The 15,888-nt window shown below is 47.6% G+C and overlaps 1 protein-coding gene across 2 annotated transcripts in view; it reads left to right on the forward strand.

Moving 5' to 3' along the window:
- The window catches only part of LOC125716644 (ephrin type-B receptor 1-B), a 123,350-nt gene that overhangs the window by 75,475 nt on the left and 31,987 nt on the right, over positions 1-15,888 (forward strand). Inside the window, exon 4 of one of the 2 annotated variants that reach the window (XM_048989199.1) lies at positions 3,667-3,822. The exons of the other annotated variant lie outside the window; for it this stretch is intronic. Coding sequence (XP_048845156.1) covers positions 3,667-3,822 — 156 coding nt within the window. The remainder of the gene's footprint in view (positions 1-3,666; positions 3,823-15,888) is intronic. 2 annotated transcript variants of the gene reach the window in all.

Consider the following 15,888-nt stretch of genomic DNA (forward strand, 5'->3'; position numbering starts at 1 on the left):
GGCTCTCTGCCCTCCTGCCCCACTTTGTAACCACCCTCCTCTGGTTAGTTTGCCTCTGCTCACGCCACACAAGTCCCAGATCATAAATTAGTCAGCTATAATGAATAATTATTGAATAATTATGCAATTCATATTTTTATACTGACCACAGAGCTGAGGGTTTTCACTACGAGATACATCTTGCCTAATGATTGTGAGGGCTATGCAGGGTGTGTGAGTGTGTGGGCTATGCAGGGGGTGTGATTGTGTGGGTTATGCGGGGTGTGTGAGTATGTGGGCTATGCAGGGGGTGTGAGTGTGTGGGCTATGCAGGGGGTGTGATTGTGTGGGTTATGCGGGGTGTGTGAGTATGTGGGCTATGCAGGGGGTGTGAGTGTGTGGGCTATGCAGGGGGTGTGAGTGTGTGGGCTATGCAGGGGGTGTGAGTGTGTGGGCTATGCAGGGTGTGTGATTGTGTGGGTTATGCAGGGTGTGTGAGTGTGTGGGTTATGCTGGGTGTGTGAGTGTGTGGGCTATGCAGGGGGTGTGTGAGTATGTGGGCTATGCAGGGGGTGTGAGTGTGTGGGCTATGCGGGGTGTGAGTGTGTGGGCTATGCGGGGTGTGTGAGTGTGTGGGCTATGCAGGGGGTGTGAGTATGTGGGCTATGCAGGGAGTGTGAGTGTGTGGGCTATGCAGGGGGTGTGATTGTGTGGGTTATGCGGGGTGTGTGAGTGTGTGGGCTATGCAGGGAGTGTGAGTGTGTGGGCTATGCAGGGTGTGTGAGTATGTGGGCTATGCAGGGGTGTGAGTATGTGGGCTATGCAGGGAGTGTGAGTATGTGGGCTATGCAGGGTGTGTGAGTATGTGGGCTATGCAGGGGGTGTGAGTATGTGGGCTATGCAGGGGGTGTGAGTATGTGGGCTATGCAGGGGGTGTGAGTATGTGGGCTATGCAGGGAGTGTGAGTATGTGGGCTATGCAGGGAGTGTGAGTGTGTGGGCTATGCAGGGGGTGTGAGTGTGTGGGCTATGTGGGGTGTGTGAGTGTGTGGGCTATGTGGGGTGTGTGAGTGTGTGGGCTATGTGGGGTGTGTGAGTATGTGGGCTATGTAGGGGGTGTGAGTGTGTGGGCTATGCGGGGTATGTGAGTTTGTGGGCTATGCAGGGTGTGTGAGTATGTGGGCTATGTGGGGTGTGTCAGTATGTGGGGTGTGTGAGTATGTGGGGTGTGTGAGTATGTGGGCTATGCGGGGTGTTTGAGTGTGTGGGCTATGCAGGGTGTGTGAGTGTGTGGGCTATGCAGGGTGTGTGAGTATGTGGGCTTTGTGGGGTGTGTGAGTATGTGGGCCATGCAGGGGGTGTGAGTGTGTGGGCTATGCCGGGTGTGTGAGTTTGTGGGCTAGGCAGGGGGTGTGAGGAATGTGTGCAGGGTGTGAATGCAGGTCGTGTGTGGATTATGCAGAGTGTGTGTGTGTGGAGTATGCGCGGTGGGTATACAGGGTGTGTGTGAGGTGTGTGCAGGGTGTGCCTGTGGAATGTGGGTGTACGCGTATATGTTTGGGGTGTGTGTGTGAGTGTGTGGGATGTTCAAGATGTTTGTGTGGGGTGTTGATGGAGTGTGCAGAGTATATGTTCAGAGGGTGCATGGGCGGAGCTTCTCATGGCTGAGGGATGGGTGGGGGAGTTCAGCTCACTAATAAAGAGCACTTGCTTTCAAGCCGTGCACAAATGAAATAGCGGTGCTGTTTTGTTTGAGAAATTAGAAGCTGCGACGTGTTGACAGGTTCATTCTGCTGCTAGCATGACCGCAGCCTGCCAGCTATCTTGTGGATGAGCAGAGAACACAGAGTGAGTTGCGCTGTAGGGTGGGATGATGGGAAGGCGCACATTGTTCCCCCTGATGGAGCATCGGGCAAATCCCTTTTCGGTAATTTCAGCTGAAGGACACTCAAGCTGACTTTCTGTAGATTTCTGATTGTATATTTGTATATTTCTGCTTAATAATGGGTCAAAACTAGAACTATTCTAAATCCCGCATGGAAAATGAAGGCTGCACTCTGCTTTTGATATTGTCTCCCAGATGACTAGAGTTGCCCGGCCTTTCCGTGCGAAAACCTTAATGAATGGACAAACTTTCAGATGCCTGCCAGTTGCTGTGAGGCGAAGATGACTGTGGCTCCTCACCGCGCAATGAACTCAAGGCCCAGAGGAACCGGGGCAACTCTCAGCGTGTCTTTTGTTTTTCTAACATAACTGTGCAATGTCTTTCTTCTGATGTGATATGAAAACGCATTCATCCATCCAGCCATCGCTTTTCCCTAACACATCCCCAGTACAGACTCAGTGAATGAGGGACCTATCCCAGCGAGCACAGAATGTTGAATGTACAGCTTCCCTAATTATTAGAAATTGACCAAAAAATCAGACAGACTATTAAACACAATGACAAAGATCCAAAACTTGACTTGCCACCTGCATAAATGTGTGTGCATACAAGTTGAACATTTTCTATAAAATGCAAAGCTGTCTGCACTCTGCTATCTAAAGATAAAACATTAGGCCCTTAATATTTGAAGTAGTGGGGGCTCTGCTCTTCTTGCACCCCTCTCCTTAGACTGTGGTGGTTCTGTCTGATTTGGCCTTCTAATATCATTCTGCTATCTAAGGGACCCAGTGACAGTGTCTAAAAGCCTTGCTGAGATTTGAGCCACATTTGGAAGTCTCCTAATACTCCCTGAAATTGGTCGCAGTGAAACAGCCACTGGCCACATACCTCGGAGTCCATCTTTTACTTTCTAGCACGGTGCTGAAAAAATGTCATTAAAAGACAGCTGACACCAAGGCACAGTAATTCCATCTCTGTCCCCGGCCCGGCAGACGTTACGGATCTAGATATTCTGCTGAAAGGCCGAGATGGAGTGGACCTCTCGTAACCTGGCTACGAGATGGTTATAGAGTAGGTGTGTATAAACGGTGAAAATCACCAGAGATTATGTATATCAGCCCGCAGGCGGGAGACACACTGCAAGGTCAGTATCAAACAAGACTGCAGCTCGGGACTCTTGTGTGTGTTTTTTTTCCCTGACTGAGACGACGGGTCGCATTACGCTCCAGTCAGAGTCATTATGGGCTCTGAGTCTGTGAGATGGATGCGTATTGGAAGCGCTGGGTGGCCCTACTGCTGGATTTATAGACTCCGGCCTGCCTGGGCCTATAGCTCTCGAAGAGCGAACATTCCCGCCGTCTGGATGGGGGGGCATATATCACGCAGAGGATCGATTGTAAATTGCGTCGTGCGGAGCGAGAGACGGAAATGTTTCGCTTAGCTATTGCTGGAGATGTAGCAGAGCGATGGCCTGTGATATACCTTGTACCACGGAAGATGAATCGGACGTTTAAAGAGGGACATAATTCGCTGCAGATCGATGAATCTTCTGGATTCATCGTAATCGTATAATTTTCTCCCATGTGCGATTTTAGACGCCCTTTGGGTCTTTCCTTGCAGACAGAGTTTTCTCTGTGCAGCAGAGCTGCAGTCTCTCGGTTAAAGGTCACTTCCCAGGTGTCAGTCAGTCGCTCTAACCCTGCTGTTCTGCTCTACTGATATGTAGCGCTAAGCTAACAGGACCCGCTGACTTCGGGGACTAAATATCGGCATTGTGCTTCTTGTTTCGCTCTTTTCTTGCAGCCTGCCCCCCCGGGACCTTCAAGTCGAGCCAGGGCCTGGGGCTGTGTCTGCAGTGCCCCCCCAACAGCCGATCCACCACAGAGGCCGCTGTATCTTGCGCTTGTCGCAATGGCTACTATCGGGGCGACTCTGACCAGCCGGACACATCCTGTACCAGTGAGCAAGCCCCCCCGCCCTTCCTGTTCTCTCTACATGCACAACCCAACACATCCCACCTCCCTAATCATGACACTCCCAGCCAACCCCCCTCACTTTACACCCCCCCCCCCCCATGTTTTGCTCAGCGTTTCAACCAAGCTTACGGATAATTAGCCATTGCTCGGCTGTTAATGGATTTCTGACTGTGATTTGAAGCATCCTTAAATTTCTGTCAGTCTTTGCAAGAAGTACTATTTAGGATTGTTTGTGTAACAATAATAATGATGTACTACAAGGCCCAGTCAGTTAATGCCCTCCCAAGCCATGTCTGTTAATTTTTACTGCCCATTTGATTGGTTCCTCGGACCTAAATAATTTAGGGTTATCATTTTCTTGGTTTTTATTGGGCCTGTATAATATGTCAGTATTTCGTCCCACCCCATCAGTGTTAACAGCCAATCATAATCAGTCCCCCAAAACGTAACAGTGTAGTCAAGCTAATGCCAGCTGCCACAAGCTTGTTCACTCTCTCGTCTTTAAAGCTTCTTCAGATATTTTTCAGCACTCATCTGTTACCATCTACATAATCTGGGCCATAATCTCCCCTCTGATCTAATCGGGTGACACTGACAAAAAAACCCTCTTTCATTATTCTGTTTGTTTCTGTCCCTTCATATAAAAACACTTAATTACTTCTGAAGTTCCCAAATGTAATATACATTCATTCAGTAATTAACTAACAGGACAACTGCTTTGGTTAAGATCAGTGATTAAGTTAAATGGGTATTTTATGCTGTTTTGTTTCAGGGGTGCAGCATACGAACTGTTCATTAGCACACGTGTACCTGTAATGCATTTATCGACGGGCTTTTACTTAAATTAATAGATGTCTCAGAAAGATAAGTCAGTGGCAATGGCCCACGGACAACTCATTTATTATGAGGCTGATTGGAATAAATCCCAACATCCCTGCATCCTGAATAGAGACTCCATATGTAGCAGAGCAAACTCCGGGAGTACTGAGATCAGGCCTTCCCTCATGCGAAAGACAAAGGCAGGTATACGCATGATAGAGAGCAGACCTTCCCTCATGCAAAAGACAAGGGCAGGTGTACGCATGATAGATAGCAGGCCTTCCCTCGTGCAAAAGACAAGGGCAGGTGTACGCATGATAGAGAGCAGCCCTTCCCTCATGCGAAAGACAAAGGCAGGTGTACGCATGATAGAGAGCAGGCCTTCCCTCATGCGAAAGACAAGGGCAGGTATACGCATGATGGAGAGCAGGCCTTCCCTCATGCGAAAGACAAAGGCAGGTGTACACATGATAGAGAGCAGGCCTTCCCTCGTGTGAAAGACAAAGGCAGGTGTACGCATGATAGAGAGCAGCCCTTCCCTCATGCGAAAGACAAGGGCAGGTGTACAAATGATAAAGAGCAGGCCTTCCCTAGTGCAAAAGACAAGGGCAGATGTACGCATGATAGAGAGCAGGCCTTCCCTCATGCGAAAGACAAGGGCAGGTATACGCATGATGGAGAGCAGGCCTTCCCTTATGCGAAAGACAAGGGCAGGTGTACACATGATAAGGAGCAGGCCTTCCCTCGTGCAAAAGACAAGGGCAGGTGTACACATGATAGAGAGCACGCCTTCCCTCATGCGAAAGACAAGGGCAGGTGTACACATGATAAGGAGCAGGCCTTCCCTCATGCGAAAGACATGGGCAGGTGTACCCATGATAAGGAGCAGGCCTTCCCTAATGCGAAAGACAAGGGCAGGTGTACCCATGATAAGGAGCAGGCCTTCCCTCATGCGAAAGACAAGGGCAGGTGTACCCATGATAAGGAGCAGGCCTTCCCTCATGCGAAAGACAAGGGCAGGTGTACACATGATAGAGAGCAGGCCTTCCCTCGTGCGAAGGACAAGGGCAGGTGTACGCATGATAAGGAGCAGGCCTTCCCTCGTGCGAAAGACATGGGCAGGTGTACGCATGATAGAGAGGGGGGGCACCGTGTATGGGATGCTAGTCAGTCACAGGGCACATAAACAGAAATACACTGTTTAGAGGCGCCATTTTATCAAACGGCATGAAAAAACCAACACGAAGGTAGGAGAAAATGCAGACCTCAGACACACTGGGCTGGGATTCAAACCCACAACCTTGTAGGTATGAGATGAAATTCCACCCACAGGGTCATTATTTTGCCCTCTGAATACGTGCTTAGGGTGTGTGGTTTCTCTGAATTCCCAATAGTGTGTGCTTTCAGATGGATTTCTCCACCGCCTTGTGCCCTGCCAGCGTATCCTGGGAGTAGCTCGAGGATCACTGTGTCTCTGCACTGGATTAGCAGTTATGGAATAGAACAGAACAAAACAGAATATCTTTAGTGTCTATCCCAGCACATACCATTTGAATCCTTATGTATTTGACTGGAGTCATTCTGCAGTGGGGATGTCACTACATGATCACTTGTGAGGCGTGAACCATGGCGCATTCCCTCGAGGGTGCTGGCCATATAGCTATGTGTGTAGGGGGTGGGGGGGTAGGTGCTGTATGGGTGCAATGCAGTCTAGCCCCAAAGCTCTGCAGTTTCCTGTGTGCCTCCTTCTTCACCCCAGGCTCCCTTGCCCCTCCCCCCCCCAATATCCCAGGGCCTGGTATATAGGCCACCTAGAAGGACACAGATATACACAGTGCTGCCACAGAACCCTTCTGACCTATTCAGGAACGACTGGCGGAGCTAAAGTAAAGGCCTATAATCACCAAACAAGGCTGCTTGTGTGTTTAGCCTGTCTCGTGCAGAAAGGCACTGCAGGTTTTCACAATTTGGCATCTTACATGGAGTGTTTCTTCACGCAGGTGTATTTTATTAGCATTTCACAAACGGCACCAAGATTAATATGTAGAAGTGCCATTATTAACTTGTTGTTATTGTTGTTATTATTCTAGGTCTAGGGTTAGCAACTCCAGACTTTGAGATGTGGGCCTTTCAGAATTCGCTTCAATTAGGGCCTGATTTGCGACAGAAATGCCAGGTGCCTTGACTCACTATTGAAATAATTACTTCAGAATAGCAATTAAGAGCTGAGGTACGAGAAAAACCAGCAGCCAGAGTGTTTCTCGAGGGCTGGTGCTGCCAGTCAGGCAGTCACAGCCAAAAGAGGCTATGCTGGTAAACATTGCCTTTTTAGGACGCTCCAACGCAGGTGGCACTGGGCTATAGGTGGCGCTGTTGCCTCACCTGTACTCTGTGGCTGTGGGTTTGCTGCAGACCTTATTTTACACAGGGTTTTTCCTCCTGCTCTCCTAAGACATGCAGTCAGGATAACTTGTATTTCTAAATTACCGGTTGTGCATGTGCCTAGCAGTAGATTGGCATCCCTGTGATCCTGAGCAGGACAAGTGGTTGATGGATGGATGGATGGATGGAAGGTCTTATTCATACATGTCCTTCTAGCACTCTAGCAGTGACTGTATATGATCTGCCATGCCACAGTTTCTATGTTATGATGCAGTTTCCCACTTTAGAACCCTTTTTTGCAGAACTTTGAACTTGCACCCTAACTCTGAACCATGCCCCCTCTTTCGATATCTGCTCCTCCATCCATTTTCCAACCAGGGAAAAGTCGCAGAGCCTGTCTTGCCATAACATTTAACAGCTACCCAAATGAAGGGGCCGCCATCCTAGGGTGGCTTAATGGAGCCCTGAGTAACGCTGGGCACTCTGGGCGTTTCTTTGCGTCTAGAGGGATGCAACACTCTTCATTCACTACCAGCTGTCTCTGTATTGGCAGTGATGGGAGTTTGGTTGGGATCTGGAGGCTGGGGAGCTCAAACGTACGTTTTACAGTTACACAATTTCCCTGAGCTCCAAACTACTCAGTGAACACTCTTGCTGTGAGGATAGTGGCATTATCATCCGCATAATAACCTTATCCACAGGGCACTCGCAGCAGGCGAGAAATATTCACTCCCATTTACTTTATGTTTCTTAGTATTTACCTTGACTTTAAAGACACTGAGTGGACTTAAACTGTGCTATAAAAATGCACCCTACACCATAACAGAACCCCAGACCCTTTCACCATGGAAAAACAAGCCCTCAGGCCTGTAGGATTCATCCACTGTATGTCCTGCGTGTGTTTGTGCATTTGTTAAGAGTATGGTAAAAGATGACTCACATGAGCAAATGGCTTTTTTCACACTGCCCAGTAGACCACTGCCTGATTTTGGCACCACTGTACTCGGAGAAATGCATTACCAGGTGTCCCTGATAATATATTCTCTCTCTGCAAGGCTCTCAGTTGATTGTACATGATAAAACAGCATGCTCATGCCTAAGATTGAACTCTGCAGTCTATTCTGAGGTGCATCTCAGACCACTGCATTAACGTCACAGAATGTGTGAGTACTCCCGACGTTGCCTTTAATAGATAATGTCTGTCTGCAAGATTTTCAGGCTCACTTGTTTCTCATGAAACATCAAGTTCTGATCAAAATGGCCTCAACATTATCCCCCATTCTAAAGTCTAAATATATAGTATTTCATGGCTCTAATTGCATAGTAAACCCCTGGGCTATGCGTTCTGGTAGCTGAAAGAGATATGTCTTAGTAATCACATTAGTAGTGTTCAGTATAATTGAATTTCTGTGTTTACTTTGGCTTTGGTGACGATCGAGGAATGTCTACATGGTGCAATAACGTGAGTATTCAGTTTATTTCTACATAGCGCCTTTCACAACAGAGTCGCCCCAAGACACCTTACATTGGTGTGTTTGATACATTCCTATGTCATTTATACAGAATAATTCAAAACTAGGAAATGGGGAAGACAAAGAAATGAAAGAAAGTGGGAAAAAAGTATAGGGTTGCTGTACATGGTGTCCCTAGACCGGCTCTTATCAACCGACCTGATCCAGGCCAGAAGTGCAGTAATGTGGGGCTTTTCCTTCTGGTCAACATGCCAACTTGCATGGGTTTGATTCTCCTCTTTGTACTGTAGGGTAGTGGTGCTTCAGCCATAACCCTGTCCGCTTGCAACCCTCTATGGGGTCCAGGAAGCCGGGAGGTGTGCTGGGGAAGCCATGGTGGGGAGGCTGGCTGCTTATTCCCACGCAGCCTCAGTCTCAGTTCAGGATCTCTGGTCTGTAGGCTGCTGTGGTTTTAGTCCTGATCTGGGCAGATTCAGGATGGGAGCCACACGTGTTTCATCAGACAGTCTCTCTTATGCACTAGTGGCTCCTATTAGTGTTTATATAAAGCACAGGAGAAGCAGAATCAATTACTGTTAGCGGCGGGAGGCCCGTGGAGTTTGTTTACTGTGTGAAATCCCTCAGGAAGGAGCTGCGACGCATCAGCTGACTTTCCCTGCTCTTCATTAACGGCGCCAAAGTTCCTTTCTTTCATTTATTTACTTGTTCGCGGAGCGTGGGACTAATTGCATGGGGACTGATTGGAGTTCTCCCTTCTCACGCCGAGCGTCCCCATCTCTTTGAAGCTGCTTGTGGGGTTGGCCCGCTGCGCGCCCCCTCCAGTTGCCCCGGTGGCCATGCTCCAAGGTGAGCTGTAGCAGCTTGCTGCGAGAAATCTCTGTGATTAGAGGCAGGTAGATTGGTGAGTCTTCCAGCAGTTCCGGCCAATGGCCAGCTGATTGTTTGGACATCGGACCCCCTTCCCTCTTCAAAGGGTCCATCCCATCCCCGAAGGTCAGGTTGCAGCATGAGTGGCTCATTTTTCAATTGCTGCCTTTTAATTGGCTGGTTAACAGCCTCAGGTCCCACCCACACACTATTAGACTCTATGTTCGGATCTCCTTGCTTCCATGGGACTGTTTGATGATGAAGGCGCCTTCATCTTGGAACGTTACATTTTAAGCTTTAGAAGACCCCTTCTTGATCAGCCCAAACTCATGAATATGGCTGTAGACAGCCTCCACATGCACCAGAATCCCAGTGTGGAGAATTTCATTTCCTCGCGCTCACAAGATTATAGAAACTCTGCGGAGGCCTTAGTGCTCTGAATAGTCCATGTCTCCTTTATGTCTTACGCTGTATCCTGGTTATTTTTAAGTTTATATATAAACATGCTGTATTGTATCTGGTAGCTGGAAAGGAAAAGTGAAATTAAACGGAGCGGACACACTTTTAAAGCACATCATGCTCCGATTGAGGAATCCCGTCAGAGGCAGAGAAACGTTTGGACCTGGTTGCCTGGTTTCTTCTAACTATTTGTGTATTTTTGTAGTTCTAATTTTTATTATTATTATTATTATTATTACTATTCTTCATTTGAGTTTTAATTTTTATAGTTTTTTACTTTTCATTAACCTAAATTGTCTCATATTATTAGTAATTTTGGAAATTTAGTTTTCCTTTTATTTTTTGTTTACATTTGGTATACATTTTAACGTACTGATTATCCAGAAATGTATTTAATAGATGTTATGAAGCATATATGGAACTTTTCCCTTTCAGTACGACATCACAGGCTTTCTAACTAGATACGGGCCTTTTTGCATCCCCTACCAACACACATGGATAACAACAAACACCTTGCGTCAGAAGGAAAACACGAAATAATTTTTTTTTCCCCTTTGATTAATATTTTTGGTTCATTTGATTTTAAGCAACAAATACTGCTTAATTATTAAAAAATTTGGCCTAAAACTGTAACTGGAGCCTGGAGCCGTGCTGCCTGTTAAGAGTCATTGGAAATGCAGGCTGGAGTCCTCAGCCCATCCTGTGATCCACAGCCCTACCGAGGACAACTCTTCTGTATTGTGTAGGTAAACAGACCTAAGCCAGTGTAATTGCCTTCCCAGGCCTAATCCCTGCACTGCACAAACTGGCAGGCGATTGATTGCGCTTTGAGTCTAAGCTCCTTTTTTCATACCCCAGCTTGCTGGCCTGCCCTTGCTCTCGCTCGCCTCAGTGTGCGTGTGCTCATCGGGCCTTTGTGTGCTCTCTGGGGGCACCAGCACTGACTAAATCACCATCCATAACTTCGGGCCTTAGCTAATTTTCCACCCTGATGTTTTAGGGTGGGGTGCCTGACCGCTGGGGGGGTTGTACCAGCATGCTTAAGGATTTCCTCGGGAATCATGAATCTTCAAGTATTTCCGCCTCCAAGTCACTTGACGTCGATACTTCTGTGGTGCAAAGCTACCAAGGGATGGATGCTGGTGGAGGAAGCCTGGCAGATAGGTGGGAAGATGGGGATGCAGGTGGAGGAAGCCAGGGAGACAGGTGGGATGATGGGGATGCTGGTGGAGGAAGCCTGGGAGACAGGTGGGATGATGGGGATGCGGGTGGAGCAAGCCAGGGAGACAGGTGAGATGATGGGGATGCTGGTGGAGGAAGCCTGGGAGACAGGTGGGATGATGGGGATGCGGGTGGAGCAAGCCAGGGAGACAGGTGAGATGATGGGGATGCGGGTGGAGGAAGCCTGGGAGACAGGTGGGATGATGGGGATGCGGGTGGAGGTAGCCTGGGAGACAGGTGGGACAATCCAGATGCAAGCGGAGGAAGTCTAGGAGATGGGTGGGATGATGGGGATGTGGGTGGAGGAAGCCTGGCAGATAGGTGGGAAGATGGGGATGCAGGTGGAGGAAGCCAGGGAGACAGGTGAGATGATGGGGATGCGGGTGGAGGAAGCCTGGGAGACAGGTGGGATGATGGGGATGCGGGTGGAGGAAGCCTGGGAGACAGGTGGGATGATGGGGATGCGGGTGGAGCAAGCCAGGGAGATAGGTGGGATGATGGGGATGCGGGTGGAGCAAGCCAGGGAGATAGGTGGGATGATGGGGATGCGGGTGGAGCAAGCCAGGGAGACAGGTGGGATGATGGGGATGCGGGTGGAGCAAGCCAGGGAGACAGGTGGGATGATGGGGATGCGGGTGGAGCAAGCCAGGGAGACAGGTGGGATGATGGGGATGCGGGTGGAGCAAGCCAGGGAGACAGGTGGGATGATGGGGATGCGGGTGGAAGAAGCCTGGGAGACAGGTGGGATGATGGGGATGCGGGTGGAGCAAGCCAGGGAGACAGGTGGGATGATGGGGATGCGGGTGGAGCAAGCCAGGGAGACAGGTGGGATGATGGGGATGCGGGTGGAAGAAGCCTGGGAAACAAATGGGACGATCCAGATGCGGATAGAGGAAGCCTGGGAGATGGGTGGGACGATGCAGATGCTGTGAGCATGTGTGAAACCAACTCAGCAAGTCACATCTGTTCAGACAGCTGTCGTCGTGGTGATGCCAGGTGGTGGCAGAGCCATACGAGTGGAAATGGCTCCTACTCAGCACTGTGCCACCAGCACCAGTCTTCAGCCTTTGGAAGACAAAAGGGTGCAGTCGGACCACACATTGGGGTTTATCGTGGAGGGAGCCCATGTGGGTCAAGGAAAACCGGCCTCCAAATTTCACTTGCACCCCCTTCTGGTGAGACCATTCTTGCGACTGAGGGAAAACTATCTGAAAGAGATGAGAGGATATGCCTGTGATACATCAGGGACACGTGCCGCTTTTTTATTCGGAAGCAGGAACCTCGTAGAACGTCTGGCGTGGCTAATAAGGAGTAAATGATGTCGGGTGCACGTTAGCCGGAAACTGCTCACATTTTCCGCCAGCCAATCGTAGAGGAGAGGCAGTAATTCCTGCCGAGGGCTAATTAAATCCAACGGCAGATTAAATTAGTCAGGGGGCAGCTGGAGCGGCTCGTTAATTGGCAGAGTCACATCTGATTTTTCGCCGTTCTGCTGAGTCAGTGATTTCGGTGCCAAAGAGAGAGTTGGGGGTTTAGATGACGCGGTTAAGGTGGCCATATACTTTAAACAAAATCGACAGAATCGATGTCGTTTTAGCAATACAACGTCATAAGAGCGTTTCAACACACTGCCTGTGCAGGGTCCCTGAGGTGAACTTTTTCCATTTGCTCTGATCCCACCCACTGTCCTCAATTGGCTGACATAAATGTGACACCTTGGGGTTGGTCAGCAGGATTAATTATGCAGACCAGCATGCTTTGCACCGCACCACACTAAATAGATTAATATGTGTATTGATGTATTTTTCTTAATAGTAAATTTTGTAACCGTGTAATGTTTGCAGTGGAATGCATGTGTTTTGTTAATGTCTAACTGTGAGTGTTGTGTAAATTGTTGGCTAGTATTACACCAATAGAGGCTATTAATAAAGAGAGCAATTTTAAAAGCACTGTCATCTGCTTTATTAAAATGACTCCCACATTCGCCGCAATACGTTTATTTGTATGTGGGTCTGTTACACCAAAAACATTCTGAGACCTCTTGGGTTGTGGTCTGACTCAGAAAGAATAAGGTGGCAGCATCGTTTTAAGTACACGAGACCATGAGCTTCCTGCAAGAACATTTTCATATTATGATCTTAAATCCCTTTTACTTTGTTTCATACTGTGTGTAAACATAATGAATGCCACCAGTGCGTAATACAGTACACGTCCACTCGAATCACAAGTTAGCATAATGATACGTCCCCACAATACCATACAAGTGTACGCAACCTGCACCATTTGTCAGAATGTTTTCGTTCATGAAACGGGCATTAAAGACAAAAAAAAAGAACGTCACCAGTTTGGATATCGAAGTCCTTTCAAAGATCCATAAAGGAAAGTCATTTTTGAACATTTTTAACTGCACCTTCAGAGGAATCAAGCGTCCTTTAATTAGTGCATGATTTAAATTGTTTGAGATGTTCATATTGATATTATTCTGTTATGCAATAGTATGGATAGCCAATTTATATTAATGATATATCATCCATCACCATATTAATGATGATATAGTTAATAAAATCTGTTTGTACAAGTCGTTCTTGCATGAGGCCTATTGTTCTCTCTGACATGTTTGATTTTGTTTTGTCCAGACATCGTTTGAATGATATAGCTATCTTAACCTTAGCATGCTGCGAATCTGGAACCATACACCCCCATACCCCCCCCCCCCCCCCCCTGCGCAATATCTCTCTTACATAATAAGTAGAATAGGTACATGCAACCCTGCGCCAATGTAACTGCATTGTGATTTGCCCATCAAAAATGCATCGTACGCTGTAAGCAATGTGCTATATTCAGCTGTATGCTTTCTTGACGAGTATTAATTTCGATGTACAGGCATTCTAATATATCTCCACTTTCACTGTTGAGTACTCAGGTATGCTTTTGAGTATGCAAGTGCACTTTCGGGTATTAAAGTTCTCGAGTACTCGTTCCCATCCCTAGTTGGGGTTAGGGTTTGGTGCAGAGCTGGGCTCCCATATGCGGTGTTGGTGTGGCCTTTAAATAGGGTTCCACCGGGCTGGGTTTTAGACGCCAAGTGCAATCTGCCCTCCTGTAATGCAGATTTAGACTCTAACGAAGAGAAGGTTTGAGTTATCGGCTTTTTGGGAGAAGCATTGCGTGTGTGCTGCATGTTGTTTGCACGACCTTCTTTACCCCAATGTCGATATATCGACATGCTCCCATAACAGTGCAACTGGCACGAAAAAGCACGTTTTTCTGGGTATGGTTTGTCCTGCCAAAGCCGCCTGGGGCCCAGCAGGGCTTCCCCAAGCCTCGGCGGGCATCTAGGATTCATTAGCCAGCTCCCGGAACCCTCTATAGTGCTCCAGTGGCAGATGTAACTTTGTGCCTTTCCCTGGTGGGCTGTGGGATTGGATGGCACAGGGCCACATAGCCGGAGCGCGACCGCATTCCCTGTGTTCTGCACAATGTCCTCGCACTTTGACCGAGGTTCGAGGAACAATGGCTGATTGTGCAACCCTGGCCTGGAATGAGCTCCTTCGCTCCCTCCTGCACTGCCGGAATCCCTTGTCGGAGCTGCTCCTGTGGATCAGCCCGAACCCTCGGCTCTGGCAGGAAGCTGCCCTGGCTGCAGGAAGTTGCTTTTATTCTACATGAACAATATGGACAGCCAGGCTGCCAAAAAAGGCCGGCAGTACAGGAGATGGGAGAAAGCCTGGGGCAAGAACAGGGCTTTGAGAGATGACAGACAGGCCCGAATGACCCGGGGAGAAGGGATAGGGTTACCATGGTGTTGGGGCAAGCTCACAAGAGAAGTATAGGCAAGGATGGATGGAGAAAAGCATGGTGAATGTGAGTTATTTTGGGAGATTCAGGGATTATCGTGCATTAGTGCCACCTTAAGGCTGGTAAATAATGACATAATGGCGTATTCTTTAAATTGCTCTCAATGAATGATTTCAATAATGTTCACAAATTCTGAACCACAAGAAAATGACCAACTTTAAGACTTAAACTGCACTGATGGAGCCTAAAACAGCCTTTGCTAGTATAATCCCGTCTTACATTCCAATGCCAAAGAATGTCCTGGCGTTCGATGGGGTCAAGCTGTGCCTTCTACAGCATTGGGTGCCAGAAAGAGGGCTGGAACAGATGATTGTCAAGCTTATTGTACAATTGGATTGCGGAATGCATCCCGTGTTAACCAATAAAATAGAGGAACTTGGAAACAATGAAGATATGGAGGACCTTCCCACACATTGAGTTCTACCTTGTTTTTCTAAGGATCCATGTATCTAGGAAAGCATTTCATGGGCCCCCTACTCAGGTTATGATATTGCTTCTCTTGTATGCATACTGTGATGATGACAACAATTGCCAATGTTCATTAACATAAACATTTAATTTAGTTACACTGCCAAAAATGTAATTTCTTTTGAACATAACTTCAAGGTTTCACTCCACTATTTCCACAAACACTCCCTTTTTCCACAGTTTATGATATTGCTCTCAAATCAGAAGGGAAATGTTTATGAACAAAAAAACATTTAAATCCTTTTTGGAAAATCATAATCCTGAGAACCATTAAATGTCCATTTAATAAATGAAAATACTCCCATTTTAAGGTATTAGCCTTCAACAAAATAAAACAAGTGTTGCAAATTATGATATTTTTTTAACAATGTTTTAAAATGAAATGAACTAAATAAGAATGATTCCTCACCTTTCCCTTCCATCTGCTTCCCCGTGAGACACTAACGAACAGTTTGATTTAGCTGTGCATTTTGGGATTTTTTGCAACGTCACGACCAAACCTC

Source organism: Brienomyrus brachyistius, chromosome 21, assembly GCF_023856365.1.
Source record: "Brienomyrus brachyistius isolate T26 chromosome 21, BBRACH_0.4, whole genome shotgun sequence".
NCBI lineage: Eukaryota > Metazoa > Chordata > Actinopteri > Osteoglossiformes > Mormyridae > Brienomyrus > Brienomyrus brachyistius.